Source organism: Tamandua tetradactyla, chromosome X (assembly GCF_023851605.1).
Source record: "Tamandua tetradactyla isolate mTamTet1 chromosome X, mTamTet1.pri, whole genome shotgun sequence".
NCBI classification, from domain to species: domain Eukaryota; kingdom Metazoa; phylum Chordata; class Mammalia; order Pilosa; family Myrmecophagidae; genus Tamandua; species Tamandua tetradactyla.
The window spans coordinates 136241116-136259984 of NC_135353.1; the positions used below are offsets into that span (position 1 = coordinate 136241116).

Here is an 18869-nt window from a genome sequence, read left to right on the forward strand (position 1 = left end):
TTCTTTGAATTTCATCTCTTATAAATGATTCCAATAAAAGGATTAAGACCCACGTGGAGCATGCCTCGACTGAAATACCTAGTCAAAAGCTCCCACATGCAATAGGTCTACACCCACAGGAATGGATTAGCTTTCTGAACATGATCTTTTCTGGGGTGCATACAGCTGCAAACCACCATATCCAATAATATAAAAAGATAATACTTCAGGTCCAAGGGGCTCCAATCCAGCAATGTAAGGTTGGTTCAATATTCAAACTTCGACCATGTAATTTACCATAACAGACTCAATAAGAAAAACATGCTTATGTTAACAGATTCAGGAAAATAATTCAACAATACACAAGAACAGTTCATGATAAAAAGTCTAGAAAGCTAGGAATAGAGGAGAACTTCCTTAACCTAATAATGTAAAGGGTATGTATGAAACACCTACAGTTAGTATCGAAGTTAATGATGAGAGACTGAACACGACTACCCACTACCACTGCCAGTATCAGGGACCAGGCAAGGCTGTCCTCTCTCACCACAACTTTCACCATCATACTGGAAGTCCTAGCTAGTGTAGTAAGACAAAGAAAAATAAATAAAACTATATAGACAGGAAAGGAAGAAATGAATGATCCTTACTCACATATTCCGTTATTCTCTAATTAAAGTGCCCCCAAAGAATCATCTATAGCAAGTTTTCAGGAGTCAAGATCAATATGAAAAAGTCATTTGCTTTCTTGTATATCAGCAACTAGCAATTGGATTTTTTTTTCTATGCTGTATGGCGGCGGTCACATTTCATTTGTTTTCCATGTGAGTATCACCTAATTGCAGAATCATTTGCTGAATTTTTGTTTACTTAGTTTTTCGCTTGTTTGTCTGTTGGAGAAGTGCCTGGGCTGGGAATCAAACCCAGGTCTCCACATGGCAGGCGAGTATTCTACCACTGAACTACCCTTGCACCCCAGCAATTGGATTTTTTTTTTTTTTTTTTTTAAAGGAAGGAAAGACAGAGAAGGAAGGAAGGGAGGAAGAAAGGGAAACATTTTTAAACATTTTCTTGTTTTATTATATTTTTTGTTTTGTTTTGTTTGTTTTTTACATGGGCTGGGGCCGGGAATCGAACCGGGGTCCTCCGGCACGGCAGGCAAGCACTCTTGCCCGCTGAGCCACCGCGGCCCGCCCAGCAGCAATTGGATTTTGAAATGAAAAAATAAACAAACAAAAACCCATTACCATTTACAACAGCACCATTAAAAATAAATCTAAGAAAGTACGTACAGGAGCTGTATGTTGAAAGCTAAAACACGCTGATGAAAGATATTAAAGCAGATCTAAAAAACTGATAATATTCCATGGCAATTGATTGGAAGGCTCAATATTAAGATGTCAGTTCACACCAAGTTGATCTATAGATTGCAATCCTCATCAAAATCCCATCAAGCTATTTTGTAGATATTGACAAACTTGATTCTAAAATGTGTATGGAAAGGAAAAGGAACCAAAATGGCCAACACACACAAATACAGAATACACAATACTGTTTGAATACACAATACAAAGTGAGAGGCCTCTCACTATCGAATTTCAAGCTTACCAGAAAACTACATTTACAAAAAAGAGTGATATTGGCAAAAGAATAGAATCATAGATCAATGGAACTGAATAGGAAGCCCCAAAACAGACCCGCACAATACAACCGACTGACTATATTTTTACCAAAGGTGCAAAAGCAATGGAAAAAAGGACAGTATTTTCAACAAATGGTGTTCAAATAATTGGATGCACATACACAAAAATAGGAAACTAGACAAAGACCTTATAATTTACACAAAAATTTAAAAATGAATGATAAACCTGAATGTAAAATGCAGATCATTAAAACCTCCAGAAGAAAACATAAGAAAAAAAATTTATGTGACCTTGGGTTTAGTGATCAGTTTTTAGATACAATACCAAAGGCACAATCCATGGAAGAAAAAAAAGTGCTGTTTTTTTAAATTAAATATTTGGTCTGTGAAAGATACTGTTCAGAAAACAAAAAGACAAGTTACATATTGGGAGAAAAAAATTGCAAATTTCATATTGATAAAGGAATCATATAAAATATATACAAAGGACACTTAAGATTCAATAAAAAGAAAACAAACATCCCATTAAAACGAACAAAAGTTGTGGAAAAAATCTCAAAAAGAAAATATACAAATGGCTAATGATCACATGAAAAGATACTGCACACAATTTGTCATTGGGGTAATGCAAAATTAAAACAGTCAATGCCACTACACACCTATCAAAATGGCTAAAATAAAAAACATTGACAACATCATTGGTGGATGTGGATGTGGAGCAACAGGAATTCATTCATTTCTAGTGGCATACAAAATGGTTCAGCCACTCTGGAACACAGATTGGCAGTTTCTTAGGAAGCGAAACATTCAATTACAATACAATCCAGAGCTTAGATATTTACCCAAATGATTTGAAAATTATGTCTACACAAAACCTGCATATGAATATTTATGGTGGCTATATTCATAAGTGCCCCAGAGTGAAAGCAACCAAGATGTCCTTTGATAGATCAGTGGCTATATAAACTCTGATCCATCCATATAACGGAATATTATTCAGAGATGAAAAGGAGTGAGTTATCAAACTATGCACACAACTTGAATAAAATTTAAATGCATATTGTAAGTGAAAGAAACCAATGTGAAAAGGCTCTGAATAGGATGTTTCCATTTATAAAGGACATTCTGAAAAAGGTATACCTCTAGAGATAATAAACCGTTCAGTGTTTTCGAGAAGTTTGGGGGAAGTAGTGAAGGTTAAATAGGTGAAAATCGGGATATTTTAGCTCAGGGAATATGCTGTCTATAATACTGAAACAATGGAAATACGATGCCATGCTTTTGTCAAAATATATGGAACTTTACACCAATAGCAGAGAACCTTAATGTAGGCAAACGTTTTAAAAACTGGAGGATGTAGGATCCTATAATGCACTGCGGACTGTGAGAAAATACATTAACTCCACTACATATGTATGAAGTGGACAAAACAATGCTGATCTAAATTAGTTTATAAATGAGTGGAGATTATAAAACTAAGGACAAAAGGAACTATAAGGACATAAGTACTGTATACTCACTCATAAAGGTATTTCCCAAAGAAGTAGAGGTTAGTAATTCTGAAAGCACTATACATGTATACTGGAATTGAACAATTAAGTAAATGGATGACATAACACGGCAGCCAGATTTTTCAGTTTCGGAGAGAGAATATACAGACAATCAAGAGGGGGAGTCTAGAATGATTTCTATGGTATTGAATTAGTGTTGGAGACATAATTATTAACTCATATTTAGATAAATATAATTATATTCTTTAACATAGATACAGATAGATAAGTATAGAAATATTTGTAGAAATACAAATGTAATATTTGAGTATGTACTAACACATATACACATATATTTCCTTGCTTTGTCAGCTGAGACACCCTAGGATCAGTGATATCCCAGTAGTTATAAACACACCTATCACCCTGATATTACTTTCTAACACCAGTCTCCAAAAAAGGAAACAGGACTTTTCAGATAAATGGTTGGTTCCAGGGCTGAGGCAGGATAAGACAAGATGAGCCTGGAGTGCCTTGTAGTACCAAAAAGTAAGGAACTGCTAAAAAGTATAACCTCAATGGTGGGAGTATGGTAAAGGGACACAGTAGCCAAACGAAAGAAAAGTACCCTTGAGTCCATACTCATACAAATAAATGGTTAAATACATAAATAAATTAAAAAGGGAGTGGCAAATTGTCCATGCAGAATTCCATATTTACGTATATCATGTCCATTATCAACTGTGCTTAAAGGGCTATTGATATATTCCACATTAAAAAATACAATTGAGTATTTTTTCCATTTCTAAGTATATTTGCTTTAAAATGGGTCATGATGTAGACTCAAATACTGGATAAAATTAAGTAGGAAGCATTAAAATTCTAGATGGCATTAATTGTACATATTGGATGAATAATCTTTCCCTACAAACCCAAAACATGTGAAACAGAGGAACAAAAATCCTTCATGTTAATACTATAGTACATGAGAGTTGATATAAGAGATGAAATAAAGACATATAAGCCAGATTCTGCCTTGGTATTTTATCAATGTGATCAACAGGGCTTTGTGGGATGACCTCGCTGTACCATATCAATTATTAAGTGATCAGAAGTCAGGTAAGAGCAAGCATCCACCCAGAGCGCATGCATTGACTCTTAGAACTATTGGCTTCATCATTAGAGGAAGGGATGCAATGTTCCAGGAGGATAAGAAAATACTACGTAAACAGTGGGTCTGCGCAAAGTCCTTCTGTGTAGAAAGTACACATTTCCGAACAGAAGTTTCCCAACTGGATGGAGAATAGACCCCCACGGGAATATATTTTTTCTCTGAGTCCAGCAGTTGTCCTAGACATGCATCATACAGCAGCTTCTCCACTTGAACCAGACTCAACTTCTATACGGTTTAATAGGGCAAATGCAGAGATTGGCAGGGAAGTGGCACTGTTCAGCAAGCAGTGAATGAAAACGACTGGAGTCAAGCTACAGACCCTGAGTGCGGACTGAGGGGGCAACTCACCCTAGAAAGGAAGGGTCCACCCGGAGAGGAGTCTCAGCTCTGGGAGGCTGCAAGCAGGAGTTGCCAGCTGTGGAGCGCCGTGCCCCTGCTGTCAGGACTGGGAGGCCCCAGGCAGTAGCGACCGGAACTGATGTGCTTAACTTCCTCCCGGGAACTCTGAAGACCGGAAGACCTAGTTCTGTGGTGCTCCACCGGAAATTAGCAGAGGGAGAAATCACGTACAAGATTCTGCCTGGAGTCAAGGTCAGTACCTTGGAGACCAAGAGCGTACAAACCCCAAAGGGGAGAGGCTCCTCAAAACCCCACCCCTGCTGTCAGCCCTGCGAGAACCTGAGTAGCTGTCAGACTGAGGCGCCACGGTTTTCCTCTTCGGAGTGAGTTTCAGGGAAATAGGGCTTATATAAGGGGGAAGGCCCCAGTTCGACAGGGAAGTGAGCCCGGGTTCTGCCAAGAGTTCCTATGAGGACTCTGAGTGAGGCCTGAGGGGATTACCAGCCCCCAAATGAGGAGACCTCATGGAGTAGAGTCCTGCCCATGATGTCTTCCCTGGGATGCTTCAGAATCGAACAGGGTTGACTACTTCCTCATAAGAGGGGTGAGGATTGTTCTGAGGGGCATGGCCACAGGTCAGCAAAGGAAGGATTCCCTGGGCTGTAGGTGGGTAGGTGATGTCCAAGCCTGTATTAGGAATAATGGGATGGACAACTCACCAAAAAATGATGGGGGCCGACAAAGCCCCTCATTTGCTGTCCGCGCTGGGAGGCCCTGTGACTGCTAACTGACAGAGTTGGCCCCGTAATGACACCTCAGTGGATGTAGGGAGGTCAGGCATGGTTTGAGGAGTCCAACTGCAGGTGAGTAAAGGCCCTTCCAGGACTCAAAGTGTGTATCCTGAGTGAGGAGTCCAGGGAACACACTGCAGTACAATGGAGGAACCCAGACAAGCTGGTCCTCCTGGGAAGTCCTAGGTAGATTTATTTAGGCAGAAGTACCCCTGATTTTCTACTTAGGAGTCTCAGGTAGTGATTGCTAGACGATCACTAGGGGACAGAGCTAGTTCAGGAGGAGGTGTCCCAGTCAATTCCAGGTATCAAGGTAAAGGCTTTCAATGAAGAATGAAGGGATAACCTACCTGGTAACAGGAAAGACCCCAGAGACTGAAATCCTGCATACCCTACTGTCAGCCCAAGAAATCTTAAATTATAAAAGTTAATTACACCCGGAACAACATCTTCGCTTCTTCCTGTAGGGTGTGGAAGGACAGGCATTTCAGAAAGATGGGAGATATGTGAGGCCCTAAAACCATGTCCCCAGGGAAAGGTTGTGGATTTGACCTTCAGGGCTACCACATTTCAGCTTACAAATTGAAACCACTCACATCTCTCTTTCTCCCTTCAGCTGTGGGCCTCCCTTGCGCTCTTCTGCTGACATTCCTGACAGCCGCCGCCCAGAATAGTAATCATGTCAGAGAATCAGAAGAGTCCACACTGCACACATGAGCAAAGCCTTCAGGCCCAGAATGAGACCCAGGGCTTAGAAATTGCACGGGTTTCTCAGGATGTGGAGGAGACCGTCTCTTCCTCTTCCTTGTCTCTGATGCTCTGCTCTCTGGAGGATGTTTCTGCTCCTGGGGCACCCAATACTCCTCAGGGTAATGAGAGTGCCTGTTGCTCTTCCTCTGCCATCACAGCCTTGTCCTCTAGTATATCAGATGAAGGCTCTAGCAGCCAAGAAGAGGATAGTTCAAGCAGTTCACAATCCCCAGCAGACACTGAAGATGTTCCCAGAGATCCTCTGCAGAAGAAGGTGGATTTGTTGGTCAATTTTCTGGTGCTCAAGTATAAGATGAATGAGCCCATCACAAAGGCAGACATGCTGAAGAGTGTCATCCAAACATACGAAGATCACTTCCCTGAGATCCTCAAGAGAGCCTCCGAGTGCTTGGAGCTGGTCTTTGGCATTGATGTGAAGGAGGTCGACTCCGACAGCCACTGCTATGCCCTGGTCAACAAACTGGGCCTCACATATGATGGAAAGCTGAGTGGCGATGATGGCATGCCCAAGACTGGCCTCCTGATACTTGTTCTTGGCGTGATTTTCATGAACGGCAACAGCGCCCCTGAGGAAGATGTCTGGGAAGTGCTGAATATGATGGATATATATTCTGGGAGGCAGCACTTCCTCTTTGGAGAGCCCAAGAAGATCATCACCAGAGATTTTGTGAAGGAAAAGTATCTGGAATACCGACAGGTGCCCAACAGTGATCCTCCACGCTATGAATTCCTGTGGGGCCCAAGAGCCAAGGCTGAAACCAGCAAGATGAAGTTGCTGGAGTTCTTGGCCAAGATGCATGAAACAAGCCCTACATCCTACCAGCCCCAGTATGAGGAGGCTTTGAGGGATGAGTATGAGAGAGGTGAAGCAAGAATTGCAGGCAGGGCTGGCACTATCACCGTGGCTACCACCAGTTTCAGTGCCACATCCAGTAGCTTCTCCAACCATGGTGAAGACTGAGGCAGATTATTCACTTTTTTGTCAAGATGGTTAGTTGGTGTTTTAAGTAGTGGAGGGCTGATGTGGGCCTGGAGGAAAATCCTATATATTTGTGTAATTTTACTTGATATTGTTAACTTGGAGATTTCTCTTTTTTTGCATGTGCTTTGCAAGGTTGTTTCCATTAATTGAAGGTTTAATTAGTTTCAACATCTAAGTTACTGAGTGGCTTCAGTTTTTCGTGACTAAATAAGACTTTTCTCATTTTATAGAACAAATTGAGTAACTGTCCATCATTTTTTGTGATCTCAAACAAGATAAAATGACATTGGATTAGGTATTTTCTTGGAAATGTATAAGAAGTCAGCAGTAAAATCTATGGAATCAGCAAATAAAAGGATGAAAGTAAAAGGTGGTCAATTCTTGGCTTCTCACCCATTTAAGTATGATTTCCTGTAAAACTAAAAAGTATATACCTGACTTTGTTTATTCAAGTATGTGGGTGGAATCAAATATTAAACACTTAAATCTCATGATCACAGGCTCATGTATTTCCCAAACATTAATTGATTAGCTACTCTTTAGAAGGCACTGAACTAGTATTGGGGATATTAGGATGGACAAGATCCAGCCCCTCTCCATGGATTGTCAGATTCCAGGAGCAGCAATCATATAAAAATAAAGAGTGTAGGTATCTTCTGGGACCGACAGTGCTAGTGAAAAGAAATGGAGTGGTTAGGGGGAAGTCAAGGTTAAATGTCCTGAGAAAAGGCAGGTTGAGGCTTTGGGAAGCTACAAGTCTTTCAGTGGTAGTTCATTTTAAACTAATCGAGGGGGTGGACAAAATGAGCCTGTGGAATTGGTGAGCAGGGACCATTCCTGTATATCTAAGATTTGAAAGAAAATTGCTTGTGATTAAAAACTTCACATCTTTACTTAGGAATCATAGGTAAATCAGAAAGAAATCTGCTTCTGGCATAGGACTGGATGTTGTCCTGCACTCTTGTCCCGTTGAAGTCAACATAGTGCACAAATATTTCTACAAGGAATTTGTGAGAAATATGTGTGTTATACACGTGGAGTGCCAGCAGCAACTGCTCTGGCACTATTTGTCTTGGTGTGGGAGAGCCGGAGACCAATCCATTCCAAATACATTTTTATGATGTCTTGAGTAAATTTGTCAAACTCTGAGTGAGGAAAAGATTAATAGTATGTGTGTGTGGCAGAATGAATGAAAATAGGTGAGATGCGGATGGACAAGAAGCGGGGAGGGAGGGAAGGAGTTCACCTTAACACATATTTTAGGAGCTTTAAGGGGCATCCATCTAGAGAAGACTCTCCCACATCCAAAGTGAATACTTTCTCTTCTAAGGAGTAAGATTTACTTAGTTTTTTCTTGCTGAGGAACATTTTCAACTGATTTTATGTGCCATATCCTAGAGCAGTGCATATTCTACAATTTCTCTTGGATAAACAAATTCCAGAGGAGAGAGTGATAGGGTCTTTGGTGAAAATAACAGCAATAACTGCCATTCACTAAAGACCTAATGCACGTCAGTGACTGTGCCAGGAGTTTGACATACATCGCATGCGTTCCAAAACTCATACAAGATAGGGCTTATCAATCCAAGCTCACAGGTGAAGAACCTAAGTCTCAGAAAGTGTAATGTGCCTAAGTTCATGCAGCTAGTAAGTGATGGGACTGAAACTAGTTCCCTAGTCTGAATGTGTCTAGAGTCCACTGTGGTCCACTCCTCCCAGCCTGAGGTGGGGATTCTTAATTCATTTCTCTGCTAGTTACTCTATAATGTCTCACAAGCAATAAAAAGTAGAACCCTGTGGACAAAAGTTCTATTTGCCGGTCTAAAGAACATATGTCAAATGGAAATCAGGCACAGTTCTGCGGTTGTCTGTGGGCTTCATTTACTTTGCATCCTGTTGCCCTAAGTCCCAAGTTTCCTTGAGAGACAACTCTGCTCTGAAGTTGGCATTTTTGTCCAAATCTAATACGTTACATTACAGTACCCTTCTTTGTAGGCTTACCCCTTGTGCTTTCCAGTCCAACTGTGGAGTCTGACCTGTTGGCCAGCTGCTCACTTTCTCTTCCTCTGAAAGCTATGCTTCTCTCCAAGTGAAACATACAGCTCAGAGTCACTTGCCTTTGCTGTGATATAAAGCATTCTACCTTCTGCAGATGTGCTCTGGCTCCACTGCACCATGGGACCCCTGTGTTGTTAACAGCCCCTTGAGTGTAAAAGTACATTGGTCCAGAGAACTTCAGACACTTCGATTTGCAGCTGATCCATTCTGTCAAAATGGTTTTCATAGGGTGATTGACACAGAACATAACTTTATGGGGAAATAAACTCTGAATATAGAAAGGGCTTTTTCAAAAATCACCAAAATATATGCAGTAGAATTTTAAGAAGTTGTCTTATTTGAAACTGAAAACATATACCTATGAGTGAGCTTACTTTGTTGGTCAGCATTAAACCTCTTCTATAAGCAGTAAATGAGGAGAGACCCTCAGAGTCATTAATGAAGTGTACAACTCTAGAGGATAAACTCCTAAAACTCCTGGAGTCTTTCTAGGATGCAGAAAATGGTTTCAAATCTGTGATTTGAAAAGGAAGAAAATCACCACCCTCCACTGCCTCTTGTTTATGTAGTTTCCCCAGAGGAAAGCCCTGGATTTAAGTGTACCTAAAAATACCTGTACAGTTATGCAGGCATTTTCAGTCAGATGATGTGTAACCAGGACCAAACGTTAAGATTTTCAGCATGTACTGAGAGGAGGGATTTGATTCTGGTTCCTAAGTTTTAGAGATTATTGCAAAGGTCAGTACATAAAGATGAAATGAAGTGGAAAAGGGTGAACCCTCTCTGCTGGTATTCTCAGGGTCTTTTATAAACTAGATGTCCTCCTATATTTGAAAACACCTGCCACAAACTAGCGTCTTGAAAAAGTTGCCAAATTTCAAGAAAAATGTATAGTACTCAAAACTCCAAGAAAAGAGGAGGGGTTTTGTGATAAAAAAGTTACAATGGTTGCTATTTATTGAGCATCTACAATGTAACAGTTGATGATAGAGACTGCAAATACTCATCCTCATCTTGTCATCCTTCCCTTCTTGGACTCATGGGGAGACTTCATCACCCAGTGCACTTAGTTAGAAAAGATCATATAACTAACCCTAGCACTGAAATATAAGCAGAAGCAGTGTTAATCAGTTCCAGATGAAGACATTTCAGAACCAGTGTAGTACTTCCATGTTTCCTTTTCATACAGCAACAAACGTGGAGACTTTATGTTGAGATGGTAGAACCATAACATGGAAGCAGCTTACATCTCTGGCTCAACTAACAGCAGACAGCTCCTGCCAACCCACATCAGATTTTATGTGCAAAATCTTAACACAAGTAACTTGTATTAAGCCACTTAGATTTCAGATTTTGTCTGTTTCATCAGCCAGCACTTACATTATCTAACACACCGCTACTCTTTCTGTTATTAGACCTATTTAAGTGTTTTAATTACAAAGGTGATAGTACATAGATTCTTGTTACAAAAAGTTTCAGCAATACAGATAAATCATGATTTCACTCTTTATAATGTTCACTCCAAATTCAGTCTCCTGAGTTCCAGGAAGATGGCAGAATAGCATAGATAGAGTTCAGCCCTGCGCCAAGAAAAAGTTAGAGAAGGAGAGGAGGGTGTCTGAGACGGAGATTCCAGAGTGCAACTGACCTGGTACAGCTTTCTGCACCACACAGGGTGGTCGTGGTTGCAAAAGCTGAGGAACTGAGAAGCGTAGAACTGGAGCCTAACACAGAAGCCCAGAGTCCACAGGAGTGCACGTGCATGGATGAGGAGATAAGGACTAGGAAGTAAGCCAAGCCACGTTCCTTGAATGTGCTACCCTCACTAGCATAGCCCCGCCACCCGCAATTCACCCCACACCCCACATACCTGAACCCTGTCACCTGCCCACACTCCCTGTGCTTCAAGCGCTCCTGTCCCATAAACCGCCAGCCTGCATACCTGCCCCATACCTGCACCCCAAGTGCAGCCCAACCCACCTCTTCTGCACCCCTCCTGAGCCCTACCTCCACCTCCTTGCTCCCTGAAGGCTGTCACCAGGGAATAAAGACTTCAGAAGCTTACCTCCTTACCCAGGCTATACTTGCCCCCACCCAATACAATCACAGCCCACCCCCGCCCCCTTCCCACGAGCTCTGGGCATCAGTTTATGGCACTCCTAGACCGGTGCATGCACTTGGCCCCCCAGTCACATCTCCCAGCTCTGAGAATGCACTGACCTGTGAAGCTGTTCATCCACCCCCAGCCTATGCAGACATAATGCTTACCCGCTACCATAGTTCTGTGCATGCGCACAAAGGGCCCCATGCCATAGACCAGCACACACCAGGGTTATGGCCTCAGATCCGTGCACCTGCACAGTTACTTCCTCCCTGGTTGTTAGGCAACCACATTCACAGACACCAGCAGAGCATCCCTAACCTGCACCTATACCTGTGCTGCAACGCATCATCATACACTGTGGTGCCCTGCCCCATGCCTTGCATCCTGCTACACATCCATCCCACAAACACAAGGCTTTAGACTACTGAAGGAAATCAACTTCCAAAGTAAGTCAATGAAGATATTTACATGCAATGAAAACAACAGAAAATCACTAAGCATCTCACAATGCAGACAGATAAAGCCCAGCCTAACAACCAAATTATAACACCAGAGGAGACCTAGACATTGGAAAACTATTCAAAGATGTCCATCTAAATCTACTAAATAAATGAAGTGGGATGGCTATTGACATAAAGGAGATCAAGAAGACAGTAGAAGAGCATAAAGAGGAATTTGAAAGAATAAATAGAAAAATAGGAGATATCATAGAGATTGAAGTTTCTGTTGACCAAATAAAAAACATACTTGAGACACACAACAGCAGATTTGAACAGGCAGAAGAAAGTATAAGTGAACTAGGAGACAGGATAACTGATTTCGAACACTCAAAACAGCAAATGGCAAGAAAGATGAAAAAACTTGAATTGGATCTCAGGGAAATTATAGACAAAACAAAGCATACAAGTACAAGAATCATTGCTGTCCCAGAAGTAGAAGAGAGGAGTAAAGGACTAGAAAGAGTAGTTGAGGATATAACGGGGGAAAACTTCCCAACCCTTATAAAGAACATAAATATAAGTCAAAGAAGCTCAATGAACTCCAAACAGAATAAGTCCAAATAGGCCTTCCCCAAGGCATATACTAATTAGTCTTTCAAATGTTGAAAAGAAGCAAATTCAGTCCCCTTTCAGTGGTCGTGACTATTTAAAATCTGGGGTATATTATATTAAAGCTGATTCTAGAGAGCCTCATACATAAATGCATTTTACAATCATATATTGTGATTTTTAACATACATGTTTTCTATCAGTTGCCTTTGCTAATTAATAAAAAAGAATGCAGAATCTTTCCATAAGAAAACCTATAGAACTTGCCTTTGAAACTACTACTTAGAATGTTGCTGCTTTTACTATTGTTGACACATTGATTAATGTTGAGGAAGCAAGAAAACAGACCTACATTTGTTTAATCAGTTATGGTTTAATAAAGGCTACATCACAAGAGAAAACAAGACATTATAATCCATTAGTTGTGAGACCATTAGACCTTGGTTTCTAAATGCATCATAATTACAGACTTTCTCTTATAAATGGTACAAATTAAGAAACCTTATAGAACTATCTAGTGGTCAGAGGGGAAGAAGAGCCTCTTGACATGTGCTAGTCAACAGGGCAGGAAAGGTGGGTATTTGGGTCTCACAGTCAAAAGTGAGTAAGCTTGGAAGACTCTTTCAAAGTGTAACGTGAAGATGTGTGCCGACATATATTTGAAAAGGGCCATGGTGTTAGAAAACATTGAGGATCTTTTATTTTGTTGAAGCTTTAACTTTATTTCAAATTTATGCTATGCCTTTTAATGGAAGAATTGAGTTCTTTATTACTGTCTAACACCTACCTAGAGTATAACTCCTCCAAGGGGATTAAATCTGTTACTCACCAAGACCTCAAATAGTGCATGATACATAGTAAATATTCAATTAATGTTCATAGACTGAATCCATTAATGACTGCACAATGCCTGGAAAATTCTAGGTTTCCTAATAGATCCTTAATTTTTGATGACTCCCTGTTACCTACAAGACAGATGGCACTCAATTTTGTTCATTATTGTTTCTATTTGTGGTCCTCTTTGAAAATTCTGCCTCCTGAAAATAGTTCTGAATCACAAAATAACTTTACCTTTAATTAGACAGAAATAGTTGAACTGGATACTGGGGTGAGATTTTGTTTGGAAGAAAAAGCAACACAAGCCATTTAAAGGGGGGGAAAGAGGAGTGGTGAGGCAATGAAGACAAGTACAAAGATGAACTTCTCTTTCTTACACTGTAGGGATTTCATGGTCTGGCTTTTGCTTAAGTTGCTCAAGTCTGAAGAGCATTACTGAAAAACATCAATGAGAGAATTTCTGTTTGGTCAGGACTAATTTGCACATGAAGTAGGTTGGAAATAGGAAGCAGCCACTCAAGGAAACATTGAGGCAGTTTGATTAATCTTCTGCAATGGGATACCAAAGTGCTAAGGACCCTGGTTTTCGATGGTGTTGTTGACTGTGACCCCTTCACATACCTGTAACTATCAGAATGGTTACACAGGCTAAAGAAGGAACATCCCTCCTGAAGTTAGACATCTCTTAATGAACTTGGGAGGTGCAGTGAAGTGAAAATGTACAATACTGTGGTTGCGCTAAGGCAGGACTAGAAAACATATAAATGCTGTCTGTGCTGAGCTCCCAAGAGCAGGAGTAGTTCTCAAAAGCATCATCCTATGTTCTTCAAGTCAGCTGAGAGAGACCTAAAGACATGGGATTCCATTATTGTTCCAGGAAATTTCCAAAATGTCATGACTGTGGGATGCTGGTACTACCGACTAATGGCATAAATGTTTTGTCACTGCATGAGGAAGCTGAAGCATCATGTTAGTTTGTTTATCTCAGAAGCAGACCAAATTCAAACGAAGAGACAGAAGAATTCAAACAGAAGACACAGAATTCAAGTGCAAAGAGTTATATTCAATCAGGGGGGAAATCCCAGGAAGGAAAATCTGGAGGAGAAAATCAGGGATGGAAGGCTGCCAATAAAAGATACGATATGAAACAGGTTGCCCCCATGGAGAGGTTACTGGAGCTCACTCCTCCCAGAGAATTCTGGGAGTCAACGTATGGCATGCAGCTCAGAGTTATCTTTATTGGAGGCAAGGGAGCTGGATTGTTAGACAATTCCCACGTGCCATTTGTTGAGGGCTGCTTCCCAGGACACTAATCCTCTAGCTCTCATAACTGGCCTTAAGTAAACCTGTGGTTTCTTGGTGTGAAGAAAGTCCTTGGATACTTGGAAGTCTCAGAGCTGGCACCACAGTGGCAAGGCACAGGGGATGGTGGGTGGGGCACCAATGTAGTTTGCTACATCTGCAAGGGTGGGTTTCATAGAAGTCCATCTGCAAGAGGCTGGCATTTCCGAGAGTCTGAGATTAGATGGGTCAATAGCTGTTGTCGTTAAAGCAGCACTGAGAAGTGGTCATGAACTGGTTTGTGCCCCTTCTCTTTTCCAAGTTCACTTCCCCTGTCCAGCTAAATCACTATATGCATGGTGAAGGGCTCATCTTCTTTGCCCCAGGCACATATCCTGTCTTACATAACCACTACTCTGATCGTGTTACGGTAACCTAATTTTCCCATTCACACCCATGGCCATGTCTACCACTGCAAGGATGGAGCAGGACTCCTTCTTTTTGCCCTTCCACTCCTTCAGTCCAGTTGCACCACTTCACTGTTGACGTGGGAACACTCACACGTGCTGCATTCACACCATCGAGACATGGGGCAGGGCTCTTGCTCTTTGCCCCATTGAAATGCATTGCTTGATGTCAACCCTGCTCCGATGCTATGGGGATAATCCTTTTGGAACTGTGTGAATCCCCTGTCCAGATTCACTATCGAAATGGTGACGAAGAGGTCTTCCTTCACACCCGTTCACAATCCCAGTCTGCGTATACGCCTGCACTGATGGTGTGGGGAGGCTCCTTCTGGCCCCACTATCATCCACTTTGCACGTACAACTTTTCAGTGATGACCTGAGGATGTTTCTCTTTGCCCCCTCCCACCTCACCCCCAGGTATACAAGTGCACTGCTGGTGCAGTTTCTTCCTTGTTGCCCTTCTCACATCCTCACATCTCCACTTCCACAACTGTACAGGTGGAATGAGGCTGCCCCTAGGTGGGCAGTTCACATTCTTTTCTGGTTACATCACTACTCGAGTGTTTTGGGTAAGCTCCTAAGTGTCCTCTCCACACCTTGTGCCCACTTATTCCTATACCCTGGTTGTTTTGAGGTTCCTCTTATTTGCTCAGTTCTCATCACTGGTCCCATTTCATTACTGTACCCATGGTGTGGGGAAATTCTTCTTAGCCCTGTCCAATATCTGTCCAGTCCACTGTAACACTACTGCACAGATGGGGATGGGCTGACACCTTGGTTCCATTCGCCTCCCATGTGGAGTTTCTCTGCTGGACTAAGGCTGTGAGGTTCCTCATATTTATCCTGTTTCATCCTCCCTCCATTTACACAACCAGACAGATCATAAGGGGCCACTCTTTCCCAGTTTCCTTTCCAGTTGCCAGACTTCCCTGCGGCTGTGGGAATGCACCTCTTTGATGTCTTCTCATACCTTACACAGTTACCTAAATGCACTCCTTTTTGCTGCAGCTTCTATCCCTTTCCCAGTAAGCATGGTACTGGTGGTGAGTTGCCCATCTTCATTGCCCATTCACATAACTTGTCCAGTTCCACCTTGTTACTGATAGTGAGACGACTCTCTGATTTGCCTCTTTCATATGCTCTGCAAACTTTCACCACTGCACTGATTATGCATTCTACAGCATTCATTTATTATAAATTCTCCTCTGTCTCTGGACCTTTGAAAATTCATAACAAGTTATTTGCTGCCAACATACAAAGGAGGAACAGTCATGGGATAAATATATGCATTTCGATAGAGAGGTAAGAACACAGGGGTCCCTGGACCCATACAGTTCTGAAAATCCACAGTGCAAAGTCCATTAGATTTCAAAGTCTGAGAGTCATTTATCTTCGGGGCTTTAGAAAGCGGCAGTCCCACCCTTTCCAAGCGCCTACACAGAGGCCTGCCTCTCTCCCAATGCAATCTTGGGGGATATTGGGGAGGCCACCGTTTTCTTGGCTCCACTCTCTCCAAGGATCGGTGCTGCACTTGGGCTCTCTGCCATCTCTGGGGCACATGCTGAACCCCTCCATGCGGTGGCAGCCAGGCTCTTCCCAAACCCCAAGGAATGTACTTCACCCTCTCCGAAGCCTGAGGCAGCATGACTCTTCCACTGCAACGAGGTGGAAGGCCCATCCTCTGCCTTCAGGGAAAACTCACCCTCTCCACGGGCTTGCGTGGGTCCGCTCTTCTGGCCCGAGGTTTCTTGACTTCAGACCTCAGCCTCCAGGGTTTTGCCTCTGAAGTTATCTTTCCTCCAATGTTTCCCTTCTCTGAGCCCCCCAGTCCAGACTGGAAGTGGCTCTGTTTATACAGGTCCCACAGCACTCTTGTTGGCTTTCTATGCAGTAGCTTTGGATCATGCCCATCAGACTTAAGGAGTTTCCACAAATCCTTCCTGGATAACTCTGTGTCCAATACTGACTTTCTCTGAAATGGCTGACTGGTTCCACATTTGGCCAAATCCTCACATTGGGCACCATTCTTTGGGGTCTCCCTTCCTGGAGGCCCAGAATTCTCCAGAACATCAAATTCTGGTTTCTTTGTACCTATGAGTTCAGTTCTCAACTTATCTCTTTCCTGTCGCATTTCACTATAAGCTGCAAGGGGAAAACAGGCTGCACTTTTGACATTTAATTTGGAGATCTCTTCTGCTAAATATCCAAGTTCATGGCTTTTAAAATCAGCCTTCCAGCCAAAGCCACTAGTCAATTTTGCCAGATTATCTGCCATTTTAAAACAAGGTTCATCTTCCTTCCAGTCTATAATAACACATACCTCATTTCTCTCTAAGGCTTTATCAGAAGTGTCTTTAGAATCCACATTTCTATCAACAGGCTCTTCAAAGCATTCTAGGCCTTCCCTATCAAGCTTCTCACAACTCTTCCAGAATCTTATTCATTTAAAAAGCCATTCCAACATGTTTCCTATTTGCAAGCCACAGCAGCACCCCACTCTCAGGTACCAAGGTCTGTAGGGCAGGCTGTGAAGCTGACGATTCCGATGGAGGGCCTGGACGAACTCCACAGGAGAGGCTTGCCAGCTGAAGCAGGAAGAAGAGCCTGTCTCTTCTGAATCCTCCTTATTTGGGCATAACGCCTTTGTTACATTCAGTGGAAACATGTTGCACTGTTACTATTGACCACAGACTCCAACTTGCATTGGTTGTACTTTTTCCTTTATACTATCCATTTTCAACACCTTGCAATGTGGAAATTAATTTATTCTCCTTCATGCAAAAACGTTTTTATATTCGTACATTTGATCACCATCACTGTCCACTCTAGGTATTCCTAAGTTATATCATCTCAGTCTTTATTCTCTACTTTTCCTTCTGGTTTCATATGTGCCCCCAGCCCTTCTCTCTCAATCACACTCACATTCAACTTCATTCAGTGTACTTATATTCTTGTGCTACAATCAGGTAGTATTGTCCTATCCATTTCTGAATTTTTATAATCAGTCCTGTTGAACAGTTTATATTCCTTCAGCATCAAATGCCCAATTTCTACCCTATTTCTATCTTCTAATAGCCTATGTTTTCAACTTTAATACTCAAAGTTCGCTCAATAATGTTAGTTCATATTAGTGAAACCACACAGTATTTGTCCTTTTGTTTCTGGCTACTTTCACTTAGCATAATGTCCTCGAGGTTCATCCACATTGTTACATGTTTCACGACTTTATTCTGTTTTACAGTTGTGTAATATTCCATCATATCTATATACCACAGTTTGTTTAGCCACTTGTCTACTGATGGACATTTGGGCTGTTTCCATCTGTTGGCAATAATAAATAATACTCCTATAAACATTGATGTGCAAATGTTGGTTTGTGCCCTTGTCTTCAGTTCCTCTGAATATATATCTAGTAATCGAATTTCTGGATTATATGGCAATTCTATAATTAGCTTCCTGAGGAGCCACCAAACTGCCTTACAGAAGGCAGAAGAGTTGCACCATTCTACATTCCCACTAACAGTGGATAAGTGTGCCTCTTTCTCCACACCCTTTCCAGCACTTGTCGTTTTCTGTTTTTTATTTATAATGACCATTTATAATGATGCCCATTTAGTGGGCGTCAGATGATGTCTCATTGTAGTTTTGATTTGCATTTCCCTAATAGCCGGTGAAACTGAGCATCTTTTCATGAGCCATTCAGCTATTTCTATTTCCTCTTCTGAGAAGGTTTTATTCTTTTTGTATTGAGATATATTATATATTCATATATCATATAATCACCCAAAGTGTATAATCAGTGCTTCACAGTATCATATGGCTGTGAATTCATCATTACGGTTGATTTTTGAACATGTTCATTCACTCAAAAAAGAAAAGAATAAAAATAAAAGTAAAAAAGAACA

At 41.6% G+C, this 18869-nt stretch overlaps 1 protein-coding gene across 2 annotated transcripts; it reads left to right on the forward strand.

The window, feature by feature from the left end:
- The first annotated feature begins 4790 nt into the window (after positions 1–4790).
- Positions 4791–7558, forward strand: LOC143670216 (melanoma-associated antigen B16-like). Of its 2 annotated transcripts, none has more exons than XM_077144886.1 (2): positions 4791–4876; positions 6032–7558. In XM_077144886.1, exon 2 carries the CDS (start codon positions 6095–6097, stop codon positions 7145–7147), a length of 1053 nt encoding a protein of 350 aa, XP_077001001.1. In that variant the 5' UTR covers positions 4791–4876; positions 6032–6094; the 3' UTR covers positions 7148–7558. The 2 variants fall into 2 exon arrangements, with proteins under 2 accessions (XP_077001001.1, XP_077001000.1); XM_077144885.1 differs by having other exon boundaries at positions 4834–5007.
- The last annotated feature ends 11311 nt before the right edge of the window (positions 7559–18869 follow it).

What these genes read in the sequence shown, in the direction of transcription:
- LOC143670216 (XM_077144886.1), top strand. Translation starts at nt 6,095, where the DNA reads ATGTCAGAGAATCAGAAGAGTCCACACTGCACACATGAGCAAAGCCTT.